Consider the following 14,632-nt stretch of genomic DNA (forward strand, 5'->3'; position numbering starts at 1 on the left):
TCCGCGAGGCGGCATCGGCCGAGACAAAGCGTGGGAGAGCGTTTCCCACCGGTGAGATCCTGGCGTGGCGTGGCGCTCAGCTTTGCGAGTTGTTCGAATAGGTGGTGGTAGAATTGACCTTTCTTTTTTTAAAATTTTTACCTGTCGCAGCGGTAAGTACTATAACGTCAAAATTAGTGCGACCGCCTTCTCGGGAAAGAAAGGGGTCGACCAAGAAGGGTTATTTTCAAACAAAAGTAAAAAAAAGAAAACAAGAAACCAAGTGACATATCGTCGTGCATTCCAGGATTTGAAATCACACGAGCAACTCCCCGACATACATTCCGCGTGTTGGTGCTGCACAGAACACTCTGCTGGGAAGGTTATGTGCACGCCTGAGTTGGTGGTGGATTACAACTTCAAGTTGCAATATGACAGCGCTACAATGATGCATAATAATAGCGTAGACACCACGTGGCGCGAGGGAAACGTAATGATGCTGCGCGCAGCTAATACGATAACAATGTTTCATGTTGTTTTATTTTTTTAAAGACGTGGACACAAATATATGGCAATACTTCATTAATTTTCAAAGTGTCCGTCGAAACGCACCGGTGTTCTAGTTTTTTTTTTTTTTGTGCTTCAATGCATGAAACAGCGGTCTCTTTAAAAAAGAAAACTAACTGGAACGCCGGTGAATTTCGACGGACACTGAAAATTAATATCTCGGAACTAGTTCTGCGCAGAGAATTCGTTCCAAGTGGATACGCCGTGCGAACTCAGCGGCTATAATTCGTAGATTGAAATTTGTGGCGTAAAGTAAATAATTAATACATAAATTAGCGTAATTAGGTTAATTATTCAATTGAACGTCATCGAGTAATTTAGGTCAAGGGTTATAATTGTGCTATCTGCCATAGGCAACCTTTACCAAATTTGGTGCAGCTAAAGAAAAGAAACGCCCTGTATGTGTTCTTTATGGTATACTGCAGCAGCTCACGACGTTCTAACTGCTGCGTCGAAAGTCGAAACTGTGTTTTCAGAAAAAAAAAAAAAAAAGAAGCGGAAGACCGCTTGAACTGTTGCGTTTAGGTGCAATAAGATGACCAGAGCTGACGACAAAAGAGCAGGGATGATTGTCGCGGCTCCAAGACGAGAAAGAAAAATATGAGTCCACACAGGACATTGCAAGCCCTCTATCTCCGTGCTGTGGTATTGCAACTGTGTAGTGGTTTGCTATGTGTTTCAGCACACATCCCGTGTCAGTTCGTTGAAAACTAGTTTGCGCAATGTAAGACCCGTGGCTGGTTCCACACGTCGTGGGAAAAAGATCTCACACCCACAGGGCTGGTCCGATCCTAAGTTATCTCTTGGCATTCCTTTGCGATTCTCGAAAGGTCTTCGCACGATTTTCGCCACATTTGCCACATGGGCGCGCCCAATACAATAAGCCAATAGACATCCGTCCACTAAAACTGCAATGTTTCACAAATGCGAGTTAATTTTCGCAGGTGGGCCAGTTCGCTCTAACTTGGTAATGGTGTGAAAAACGCGAAACCATACAAATGAACGACACGACGCCATTTCCTGCCCCGTTGTTATGTCAAGTCGTTCAGCGTGTGTTACGCTATAACAACCAAGTTTTACGGTTGCTCATCAGCTGGGCAATGGACCAAAGAAATCGTTTACGTGCATGCATTTGCATTCCAAGATTAAATCTCACATCCTCTTCGATTAAGTTGCAGCGCCACTTAATGTGGCAGTAGTAACGACTAATAGAAGCAGGGGCAGCTCCAGCTAGTAATTTTCCGTCGTTATTCTTAAACAGAACGACGCAGGCAAGTTCTCGCTTGCTTCATGCGCTTTCTTTTTTCAATTATTGCGACGACAACGCTACAGACTTAAGTCAGCCAGCCGTGTTAGTCACTTGCCATATATGCACCGATTGACTGACTGATTGTGAGTGACGAACGCTGAACCACAACCGCTGGATCTAAAAAAAAAAAAAAAAAAAAAAAAAAAAAGGTGCCGCATTTTTTTTTAAATGCAGCGGCCGTGGCTCAACATTCCCGAGAAGATTACCCGAAACAGTTTATTACGAATAGACCATGGACCATGCACTCGTATATAATAAGCTCCGTAGTGCGGCGGGTGCGAGTATGTTTTGCCGCTGTTTCCAGACGTGTGTGAGAACCCACTATATGGTAATAAACACAGTTCAGATATGTACTGATTGAATTTTCAAATGTCGCGATAGGCTAACCTATCCAGATGCCATTAACCTTTCTCTGTATCTTTGACTCAGCGATGAAGCTGACCGCACACAAGTCTACTCACGCAAGAGTTGTTGCATTCAGCCAACATCAGAATGAGGCTGCTGTGGCCGGATGCCAAACCAGCGACCTCAGGTCCAACAGCACAATGTTAAAGTCGCTGAGCTATCGCGACGGTTAGCCGCAGTAGAGCAGGACACGATAGACATGCATACAGCCGACCATGACGCACATATGGTTTTGTGTCGCGCCCGAAAAGCTGTAAGCTTACAAGCTGAAGTGCGAGAATTCGCGTGCGCTACTATTAGTAAAGGTTAGCAAGTTCGAAACAGTGTTAGATAACATTCGCTATAATTTATTACACTACGAATCGTGCCTTTCCGCGGATGTGATAGGGGTACGGCTGCATGAAACTCAAGTTGAGCTCTCCTTTAGAGCGACAAACACTGCACTTCGTTCTTAAATTACGCAATTGTCAGAAGCTTGCCCGGAGCCGTTTTGTTACCAATTGAATGCGGAGCAAGCGAGCGTTCGCAAACTGCGCTGCACTGTCGAAGACATCACCACACTTTCTCGCTGTTTTAAGATATTTACGATAACTTCGGCAATCATCAAATGCAATAAATTTGTGCACGCAATGAGTTTCTTAGCGTTATTCGCTAATATTTATTGTGGCCGAGGTCTGCAAGTACGCCACATGGACATACTGAGGTGTATACCGTTTTGTATAATTTTGAACAGACATATATAACTCGCTATTATAGAACCAGGTGATGAGACTAGCGCGTGTGTGATACAACGTATATTTGATGTTCATTCGGAAGCACTACACCAGTGAATGCATCGTTGTTGTCTTTCGTCTGGGTAGGAAACACACCGCAGTCAATCAGTGGACAACGAGCCAAGAAAAGGAAAGAAGAGAAAGAGGGAAAAAATGTTTTCGTCTTTCTAACTTCAAGAGCAAGTCCAGATCCTAATCGTCAACACGTCGGGTTGCCAAAAAGAAAAAGGAGAGAGAGAGTACGAAAGAAAAGAAACAACATATTAGTGACTAAAAAGATTGGTTAAGACTATTTCAGATTTATCTGTCCACAGCCCTCTAGCTCTCGTCTGGACGCACCAAGAGAAAAAAAAAACTGAGTAATAACTTCAGCACGTAGACGCAGAGGGCTACAGCGCCGCGGAATGCCTATAGCGGGAAACCAACGTGTCTCGGACAAACCCGCCGAGAAGACTGAAATTTCGCGTCGTGAAAGAAAAATTGCCGCGTCGTTGTCCGTGACAAATTGGCAAATTATCGCATCAACATCGGGAGTACAACCGTTTCTCCTCACCGCCCCGCGAGCTACCTCCCTCCTATTTCAATTCCACGAGACGTCATTCGTACAGAAACCCTTACAGCGAACAATACACACACACGCACAATCAAACCACGCTCGCGCTGCAGAACTGCTTCATGTCTGCGCGGCGCCTCAAGCCACGCGCGTCTAAGGACACGCACGGTGCCTCGGAATTCACGCTGACTCACAATGACCGAACCGAGTTGTCAAACCAAACAGGGGAGCGGCGGCATGCGGCAGGGATGGGCCACCTCCCAAAAATAAAAAAAAATAAAATAAAATAGAACGACAAACCACCGTAACACAAAAGTAATACCGCGGTGAAGAAGTAGGTGGAATACGGCCGGTCCGTACGTCATACGCGTGCCGCAAGAGTCAGCTCATCACGGGGTGGGCGTTCTTTTAGAAAGAGCTCCCATACCTCATCGCAGACCGGCACAAGTGCGCTTGCGCCACTTGCAGAAGCGGAGTGCAGCGCCTCGGAGACAACCGCACGATCAGGCATCTTTCGAGGACGCGCACGCTTCTTCCTCCTCCATCTACGTGCTTCATTGCCCGATCACCGGCCCTGTGGTGGCGGAGTTTCCTATTTTCACGGTCGCTGTCGTTCGCTGGAAGTGGCGCGAAACGATCGACGGGGGCCGCAGCGACGACGGCTTTGGCGCGGCCGTGAACGTGGCGCTTTTGTCAAGGCGATGGCCTGCCTCTATTTTTTTTTTTTTAATCTTATACAGCGGCGTTCGCGTCAAATTGAATTGGCGGCAGGAGTCGGTTCAGCACGGTGCGCGCTTCGGAGCGGGCAGTGCCAAGAGCTCGAGCTGTTTCTCTTTTATCTGTATCGTACCCTTCACACTGCGCGCAGGAGGCAACAAAGGAAGCAATTCTCGACGGGCTGATCCCGTTATAATTCGAAGTGCGCCTTTTGTCAGCGCTGAGCTTTGAGGCGCAGAAAGAATTTTTCAGGGACTGGAATGGCCCGTGGTACAGTTTTGCTTCTTTCTTTCTTTCTTTCTTTCTTTCTTTCTTTCTTTCTTTCTTTCTTTCTTTCCTTCCTTCTTTCTTTCTTTCTTTCTTTCTCAGCGCAACGCAAGTCGGTACAGAGGGACTATCAACTGCTTGACCTGCGGTGTGGCGTACGACACTCGACGAACGTTTGGACCCCAGGGGTTGAACGTCTCGACGCGATCAGGCTCATCACGTTCTTCTTACTTTTCTATAAGTGGCTAACTTAGGTTTGTGTTTGTAGCTCATTTCTGATTTCAAATGAAAAGACTTCAGACACTATTGCAGTGACCGGCCCTACTGTGCGTGACCTGTACGGTGTGTGTTCTGCTTTAGTCTGAGATTTGTCATCTGACTCTTTCTTTCCTCTTTCCTCTCCTTCTTCCTATCTCATCTTTCTGTGTTGCTGTCACCTCCCTTCTGAAGACTAGGCAGGCGTTGTGCCCTTTCCGGCGGCAGTTGCCAGCCTGTTCCTCGCTTTCCGTTTCCTGTCAAGCGTATGTATGTTCTTTTTTAAACAAATAACAATAATTGCTATCTTTCTTTCTGTCTCTCTTCGTAAAGGATTTGCGTATTCAGTTGCGGTGCAGCCGGGTCAACCACTGTGGTGTCTATAGCTGTGACTACGCTCAGAAATTAAAGATAAAGAGTTCACTCTTCTGCGTATTTCTTGAGACGTAACAATTTATTAACCTTTGGAGAATAAGAACGTCCTCACACGAGAACTGCCGGTTGTAGGCAAATCACTCGGACGTACGTCACTCAACTGGGCAAATTAGGTCATATGTTTAATGTTTTTAAAAGCGAGTATTGGTGAACGTAATACGAGTGGCTATGTCATACATTCACAAAACTTTGTTCGGAGTACATAGTGGTCGATAGAACCCCTTTCTGCGTACTCTGTAGTTTTCCAGCAGATGGTCTGAGAACCTGATGGCGGCGAGTTCAGAGTCGCCATGCAGGAACTTGCAGCTCGGGTTGACCTCCCTCGTTTAAGGAGCTCAAGTCAGGTCACTATACTTCTGCACATATTGTGTGTTTTGCGGATACGACGGCTTTCCCATTCTTCGCGACAAATGCCTGTATAGGCATTCCGCATGTTTCCCTACTTTGTTGCTTGGAAGTTTATTGACCACGATAGATCTAAGGATGTATATACTTGGTACTTGAAACAGCGCGAAAGAATGGGACAAGCAAGAACACAAACAGCCTGCGCGATAGTCCAGTGAATATAGTATGGCGCTGTCCTGCTGAGCTCGACGTCGCGGGTTCAATCCCGGGGCGGCCGCATTCCGATGAAAGCTAAAGGCAAGAACGCTCGGGTGCTTAAATTTAGGCGCCCGTTAAAGAGCTCCAAGTGGTCAAAATTAATCCGGAGTCGCGTGCCTCATAATCATATCGTGCCTCATAATCATATCGCGCTTCTCGTACACCAACCAAAATCTCGTACTTCTGGAACACTAACGAGGAAGCCTGTGCTCTTGCTTGTCCCGTTAGGTCCAGCAGTTTTGATTCCGATGCGTAGCAGCTAGCCCGCATCAACGCTTTCGAAGTATACTTGATCGTGACTTCCGTCTATATAGACAGTTCCATAAAGACTTTCTACGCTAGGCACGTCTATGTGAAGGCAAAACAGATAACTTTTCTCTGCAGTGAGGAGTCGCGAGGAGATGCGTTAGCTTATTTGGGAAGGGGTGACGTAGGTATATGCAGTGTGCTAAAGCTTAATAACAGGCCTGCCCACATAGCAACGCCTGAGCATGCGCATGCTATTGAGGCGCACACGAAGACACTTTCAAGCCGAGACGACGTGAGAAGCGAATATTATAACTTGTTTATTAGAAGCTTGGAATGCGCATACGAGGTCATTGAGGAAGCAGAGAGTAAACGCCTGAAGGCGTGCGCGAGTATCAGGATGTGCTAAACGGCACTCCTGAGTGGACATTTCGGGCAGCGCACTGCCGTAACTGTGGCTGCGTCCCGGTATTGGAGCGCATACCAGTTCTTTATATTATATAAAAACAATGGGAGGACCTAGAACAACGTTGCACCCTTTTCATTTCTATCTTCCTTTTTCTTTTCTTTCTTCTTATTTTGGCGGCGGAGGGAGAATAGCCACGTGCGTAAAGCCTCCATCGATATCGTTATTATGCAGCGAATTTGTGTGTGCGTGTGTGTGTGTGTGTGTGTGTGCGTGCGTGCGTGCGTGCGTGCGTGCGCGTGTGTGTGTGTGTGCTTGTGTATGTGTGTGTGTGCGCGCGCGTGCGTGCGTGTGTGTGTGTGTGTGTGTGTGTGTGTGTGTCCGCACTTGAAGCGAGTTATATAGCGCGACACTATAGAGCAGTTAAGGACGAAACAGGACGACGGAAATGAGCTCCTCGCCGAGTTGTCCTTTTCATTATTAAGAAGGTAAAAACGGAGACACGAAATCTGAACTACACATATGCAAGTTCGATTCTTACTGGCGATGCTCTGTATCCTTGCGGAACTTGGTTGTTGAATGCCATTGTTATACGTTAAGAATTATTCTCGAGAGGTGTACGTAGCGAAAAAAAAATTCACTGCGCGACCTGATTAATTGCGCTTTTAACATGTAAATCAGTCCCCGTTTCTATCGCGCCGTGGAAGCGCGGTGCTTTTGTTCAGCGTTTAATTGCGTACTTCTCGCTCCGCTCGCGATGATAAGTTGGGCCATGGTCATCGTGTGTGGGTGCGTGCTTCGTTGCCATCGTGCCCCTGTCTGCCTTTGCTATTATGCGAACAAAAATGCGCTGAAAATCAGCCCATTTAAAGCTCGTGTCGCAGCGAACGTGTTTTCTTTTTATTAATAACACAATACTACTAGCAGTATTGAATAGTAGATGCTCGATATGGGCATTCGGAGCACGAAAACCACTTTAATAGGTGATTACTCAGCCTTAATAATCGCACACTATACGCAAGGGAAGCGCAGACTAAAGTAGCAAGAAAAGCACTCTCGGGCTTGCACGCCACAAAATTATGTCATCTTAGGTCCCTCGCTGTTTAGCTTTTTGTCTTTCTCTCTACCTCCCCTTCTCTTTGCATGCTGTAGCGAACCAAGCGCGTTTGCAGTTTAACTCTACATTTCCTTTCCTTGCCTCTCTCTCTCTCTCTCTCTCTCTTCATATTTTTCTCTTCCACGAGAAACGTTCTGATCTTTGCGAGAAATGTTCTGATCGCTGAGGAACAGTTTGTTCTAACATGCAATCGTTTTGGTGACAGAAGCAGTTATTGGTAGAAACAAAGTGCACGCATCTTTCCATGTTAACATTCCGACGCCAGAACGCCTGCTCGTGCTACAGCACGAGCAAGTTACACAGCAGCTACAGAGAAAGTGTCGCCATTCTTACAATGAAGTGTTCTTAAGCCGGCGCACACGCGCACTTGCGTCAGTATATACCGCGGCTTACACGTAAGACGGCGCCCGCCGGCATTTCGTTGGAAAGGCATTTTATTCCAGACCCCACTAACAACAGTTTTTGCCACTTCACCGTAGTTCACCCTAGACGGTCGTAATTAAACGTGTGCGACCAGCCTACTCCATAGCACACGGTATTGCCAGTCTCCGAATGCGCTGAGCACATATATAGCTTGAAACAGCCCCGAAAAGACGCAACGTGTAACGTCCGCACGAAACAACATCAGTGCGAAGGAGTGCGGCAGCGCCCGCTGTCGGTTGATACCACGCGCTCTGATTGGTCCGCTCGGCTGACCGCCTATAGACACGCTGCGTAGCGTGCTGCACGAACCTGACGTCTCGCTGCGGCTGCCAGCGCAACACCTTTGCGCGCGAATGGGGGAAGAACGTTTTACGCGGGCTCGCGCTGCGCTCTCGTTCCTTCCTCGCTTTTCGGCATCTCCGATGCGAGCAGAGGTTCGTGCTCTGTTTGTCACGGGACAGAGACAGTGACGTTCCTCGGAATGACGAACTCGCTTCAAGGCGTCCCCGTGTTGGGTAAGTGGACAGTCGCGCGATCCTCACAAAGGGCACGAAACAGTGCGAGTCGTCGGAGCCCCGCTGTTTTGACAGCAGAGTGGTACGAGGCCTCTTGCTTGCACAAACACAAAACGGGTACGAGGTATCTAAAGGTGTGTCACTCTGTATATGAATGTGAAACACACAAAACAAAAGAAGAAAGAAAGAATGGCAGGGCGCGAAGAGAAGTCTTTATGAGCGTTTCCTGCCGTTTCCACGTCCGCAAAACAGTGCAACTGGGAAGTATTAGAGTCAGGGCATTTACTTACATCCTGCACCTTGTCGGCTGCGAAAACACTCAGTCATAAGTGTCAGCAATAACCAAGTGTTCTCAGTTTCTGCAGTTTCTCTTGAGCCGCAGATCTTTGGTCTTCTCTTCCGGCGAAAATGCATGCCGCAAAATATAATCGAGACGTAACGATTTTCAGTGGTAAACGTAACACTGCGAAAAAAAAGAAAGAAAAAGAAGAAGGAAGAAGAAGCGAGAAAAAAAATCGTGTATACAGTCATAAAAAATTGAAGCGAACAAAAAAACATTCAACGCAGTCTTAAAGATTAACTGCACATTCCGAAGAGCGCATACTGTAAAAGCAAGCTAATCATTAATAACTAAACCACTAGAAAAAAAATGGTATAATTTTGATGCCACAGATGTGCACATCATGCAAAATCATTGGGTGCTGGAGGCTTTCTCTGGTAGAGCGAACTGTTTTTCGGCACTGTTCAACAAGTAATTCGAAGTGAAATAAGTTATACTAAAGTTTAAGTGAGGAAATACACAAGACCGAAAGCGAGAAAGAGAAAGAAAAAAAAATGGAAGGACAGGGCGGCTGGCCAGTGTAAGTATACTGGCTAGTTACCCTGTTGGGGAAAGGAGTAACAAAAATAACTGTTGATAGAAGAAACAAATGAAAAAGAAATAAAGTGAGAAAACACACAATAACGCGATGCGACGTGCTACAACTTATAGTCATGAGGTGACAGACAGACATAAGGCTGAACGTACATTAGCTGCTGATAGGGGTGCCGATAAATTATTCAGTTATGAGTTCTGATTTATTATTTCCGCTACTACATGTGTACAACAGCCTTCGGTGTCCGGATTTTGCTATTCTTATTATTTTAATAGAAACATGACCGCGTCGGTAGGCTTCCCCTATTTCACGGAGTCCGCTACAGTATCCTGGTAAAAATTTCTTGGCACGAGGCGGCGATACCACAGCCCTGAAATTTAATTATGCACAAGCGTGATACGCGTTAGGTTTAGGAAATATAAAGCCGACTAAATGATGCAAGAATGAACGAAACAAGAAGACATGCCAATAGTATTAAAGAACTCAGGTCTTCCCTCTGCGTATTACTTCAGTTCTCCACTAAACTCAGCACGTTTTCATTCCTACATTCATCTTGTTCCTCAGCATGCAGCCTGGGGGCGATTTGGACTGTACACTGAGCTGTTTAAATAAGAAGCTTTACCATAATTGAACTTTCACGTTATTATGGAGAACACGACACACATTCCGCCTCGTTATGTGCCTATAATGCGGAAAATATTTGGAATTGTGGAAGAGCGTACAGAAAAGTTCGAAGAGGATTTGCCAGTACATAAAGTAGTCCTACTTGCATACACCGCAGACATTTCCAACAACATTATTCGTGGCCAACACGGGAAGTTGGCAAGTACTCGTGGTCGCTAAAAGCCTTCACATCCACTTTTGTGACTGTGACAAGACCGAAACTGTACGTATATACAACTTGCACGCTGAATTTAAGGGATTTGAATGGATCAGCTAGGTTCTACTTTATTAAAATTTTATAATAAGCACCCCTATTTGGCAGTTTCCGGTGCGCGTCATTTATGGGTCCACCAGGTTTACCATGCGTAGCAATCCCTATATGTCATAACCATCGATTTAATGTTTCTTTACGCATTCAAGATCAATAGCATTCGACGTAATGACCTCCTAGAGAGAAAATCTATACGCTGAAACAATTTTCTATCAGCAAACGCTCAACAAGGACAACGAAACGGCAGAAATTCTTCGATGCGATCGTTCTTTAAGTTCAAGTGATCAAGCCTGCCCAAAGGGTAATCGTGGAGTCGCCCCTTATCCAAAAAAAAAAAAAAAACTGGAAAAAAAACAAAAACAAGACACGGTGCATTATTATAGGATTATTTTGAGATATAGTCGCCATGGGATCGAAGAAGTTAAAATAAAGAAAAAAACACCCTAAGGCTCGGTCGGAAACCGAGTTATAGGTAGGGATTTTCCGTGCAGTCATTAGCACGGCTTGCGGCGTTTTCTCCTTCGTATCTGATCTAAAGACGGGGAAACGTGTCTTCGGCGAGACAAAACAACTGCCGTTCCAAGAATCAGAACGCAAAAACAAGAAGAAGGATACTGGTTGTGTCACTAGATTACAATAACACCGAGTTGAAACAACCCCAGCTTCATAATATAATCTTACTCAAGGCTGGACAACGCAGGCTTCGTGTTACGAGGATGATATTCAGAGTTACGTGCGACGTAGTGCGATAGGTATGCTGCCTTCATGCTAGCGCTAGCATTGCAGAACGCGAGCACTAACCTGCGCAGGGTAAACTAGCAAAATAGCGAGAGGAGAATGAGTGCCAACACAGGTAGTTCTTTAACTGGATTTTCCTATAGGTCTACACGGTCGCTCCGTGTAGTGGCGGAACGACCCTTTCAGCGTGATTGAAAGATGATGTTACATGGAAACTGACATAAAAAAAAAAACTAGTCTGACATCAACTATTGAAAAACGTGGGTTTCGCCACCAGGCGCACAGAATTTACACGACCCTGCTTAATTTCGCGAAGCTGTCGAACCTGGTACTTCGCTAATGGGAAACATGAAAGGGAAGCGATAGATGCTCTGCGACACGGGAGCAATAATTCAGTACACTACAATTCTCTCCTAGACTCAGAGATACGAGCCACTGCTTCGTGATATTGGGTACATCATACACGTGAAACACGAATGCAAAACGCAGACGCACAGTGACGAGCTTTACCGGCACGACGCCTCGCTCCCGAGATGCTCGGCGACCGTTTGTTGACAGCGTACTTGAACGGACGCTTTCTGTACAGCCTTGGTGAACGAAGTTCATGGGAAGCCAGAGACGCAATAGATCCACGCCGCTTGAACGATCGCACTTCACAAGGGATATCCGAATCCCTCACGAACTTGGTTCGCGTCATGATCTCACCACGAAGGAATCCGCCGAAGTCAAATCCATATTGCTCGACGCATGCCGACGACGTGTAGCAGTGCACGGCAGTTATAACAGAGATGAGAAATCGACGGTTATTCACTGCGCGGGAACTCCATGAACGCTTGTAAACTTGTTGAAAAACAGTTACGGGCTCAGCGACTAGTGATCAGAGGAGTAGCCATGGTACGTTTCTCATATTGGTGGGTATAAACGGTTGCCAAAACGGCACTCGGCTTGCCCGATAGGACGTAGTCCAAAGGTCGTGTGTGCCATCCAGGAGAACACGTAAAGCAAAGTTGAGTTGCCACGAAATCCTCAAGTTGCGTAATCCTCTGTCCCAACTAGCTGGGCACTTCCAGTGGATAACGATGCTGCCACAAGCTTGTCCTCTACGCTGGAACCGTAGGAACTACCAGAAGACACCGTTAGCAGAGCCGGCAGGGCGAGCTGAGAGTGCTACAACTAGGGCATTCACAAACACCGCACTTGTGATACTTTTCTTCCAATCGCGGGCAGCTGGAAACACGCACGAGCCGAAGGGCAGCCGACTGGGCAAGCAGTCGGCGCCGGCATCAAAGGGATGCCAAACACCGCCGGGGACACACGAACACACAGCACGCTCACCCCCCTCCTCAAGCACTGAGCGCCGGCGCGAGAGTGAACGCTCGAAAGACCATGCTTCAAGGATCAGCCAAGGACATCCGCAAAGTGTGCCACTATAAGAGTCGAAGGAGAGGGCAGCACTGGGTGAGCGAAAAAGCACTCGCCCGCACACACACACACACACACACCAATCCTTCCTTTCTCGCAGGAACACAATGGGCGTACGCTGTGGCCCGGCGACCACGACGAGACCGCCGCAGAAAAGAAATCCTCCGATGTGGAACTTCTCCTTCCCTATTCAGAAACGAGCGGATGAGTAGCAACTCTCGGCACGCGAACGCCTACCGCAACACACGCCGCGACGCGTGTAGGGCCACACAACTGGCTTTGCCTCCTGCCGGGCTGGTGCGGATGATGCCGCCCGTTCTACAGATACGGTCGCGGCGAGGCGGTGCGGCAAACGTATTGTCTCCGCGTCGCATGGTGTCATCAGACAAGGTGAAGGCCGCGCGTCTCGCTCTCTGCTCAAGCGTGTCTGTCGCTACAGAACACCACACACACTCGTCGCCTATATATTAGACTACATACGCGACCAGTCAGCGCCGGGTCTCTGATCGCCAGGACTCTTTGCACCTGCGTCAACGAAGAGTTGAGGCGGAGCCTGCAGAGTGAAAGGGTGGGCTCATTCCAACGCTCTTATGCCGCTGCAGCAGAACTGCCTGCCTAGCTTATCGTGAAAGGGGCATATTAGTTGTGCATTTCAGTCTTGTCACTCTCATCTTCTTTTTTTCTTCTCTTCTTTGTCTTTCTTTCTTCTCGCATAATGAGTGTTACGAACGCGCGCCCAGTCAGCGCTGCACGCACCCGCCGTTGATGCCGCGCTCTCCCACGTGTTTTTGCCCCGTCAAGGTGAACGTGTTTATTGCTCGGTTCGGTGCCCACAGCGTGGCTTCCAATTGGCGCCGCTGCTATGCGAATGGCAGGCGAGGAGGGAGGCTCTAATTTGGTGGCGAGAATTCGTGAACCTTGCGGGGGGCCGTGTTAAGAGAGATACACACGCACGCACGGAGAAAGAAAAGAAGTCGGGAACATTTCGCGCGACCATAGCAACTCGTCACCAACGGCTTACCTGCATGCCTTCTTGTTTCGTTATTCCTTGAGCCGGGACTAAGATAAAAGACAGCAATTTTCCTTCCCCCCCCCCTCATTTCCCCTCGAACTTCGGTAGCGCGGGGTGGAGGATGAAGGGAGTGTGAGGGGAGGAGGAGGCATATAGGCTTAATTGAGAAGAGGCCGTAGGGCTATTTGCAGCCTTTGTCAACGGCTTAGTTTCAGGACACACATTTTATGCGTGAAACAAAGGCGTCTGCGTGGACCGCAAGAAATAAGTAAGAAACTGAGCGAAGTCGTAAGCGCAGACGCAATGTATACGGAGAACGGTTGGTGGGCATACGCGCATGGAGCGCCTGGATCAACGACACTTTAACGTTTTTTTTTAGCTTACAGACAAACACACGGTGGGACGACTACATAGAGGAGCGAAAATTTACATGACAACAGCAAACAAGATCTACGCGTTCATTTAGTACATTTAACATCTGCGCCAGAGGCACAAGTTACGTCCATACTAGCACCGGCATCTTTTGTTTGCTTTGTTGAGAACTATATCATCTAGCGCGTCCGATAACGTTGCGCAATGTCCACTGTGTAAACTTCAGTTTTCGTGATGAAGGAAGCTGCGTTCTTGCTGATTTTTTTCTCACTGACGAATGCAGAAGGCTTGTGAAAGGTCCCTCACGTGCATAGCATAAAGCAGTGCATGCGATATGCCGTAAAGCGATGTGTTACAGAGAAGCTCTAAGCCTCTCAGTGGTCGGCGTTTTCATGTCCTTCCGTGAACAAAAATTATCATCATCACTAATGGCTCATACCCTCCAAAGCAAGCAAAAATGCAACGGCTCATGCCCCTCGTAATACAGAGGCTACAAGTCCTCAGCAAAGGGAATTGAACAGTGCATACGTTCATTGGAATCATGCGTACAACGTACAGAACCGCGTACGTTTCAATCAAGAACAAGCTCAAAACAAGCATCTATCATCATCAGCAATGGCCCATATACCCCCGTAAGCAATGGCTCATACCCCCGTAAGACAGAGGCTGCAAGCGCTCAACAAAGTGAAGCGAATAGGGTATATATTCA

At 47.3% G+C, this 14,632-nt stretch overlaps 1 protein-coding gene across 4 annotated transcripts in view; it reads right to left on the bottom strand.

The window, feature by feature from the left end:
- LOC142585251 (uncharacterized) overlaps window positions 1–14,632 on the bottom strand; it is a 788,133-nt gene that overhangs the window by 525,234 nt on the left and 248,267 nt on the right. The window contains exon 1 of one of the 4 annotated variants that reach the window (XM_075695851.1): window positions 11,613–12,759. The exons of 2 other annotated variants lie outside the window; for them this stretch is intronic. In XM_075695851.1, coding sequence (XP_075551966.1) covers window positions 11,613–11,814 — 202 coding nt within the window. In that variant the 5' untranslated portion in view covers window positions 11,815–12,759. Of the gene's footprint in view, window positions 1–11,612; window positions 12,760–14,632 lie in introns of those variants that run through there. One more of the 4 variants, XM_075695853.1, reaches the window with a different exon arrangement.

The sequence above is a fragment of the Dermacentor variabilis genome, chromosome 6 (assembly GCF_050947875.1).
Source record: "Dermacentor variabilis isolate Ectoservices chromosome 6, ASM5094787v1, whole genome shotgun sequence".
Lineage (NCBI taxonomy): Eukaryota > Metazoa > Arthropoda > Arachnida > Ixodida > Ixodidae > Dermacentor > Dermacentor variabilis.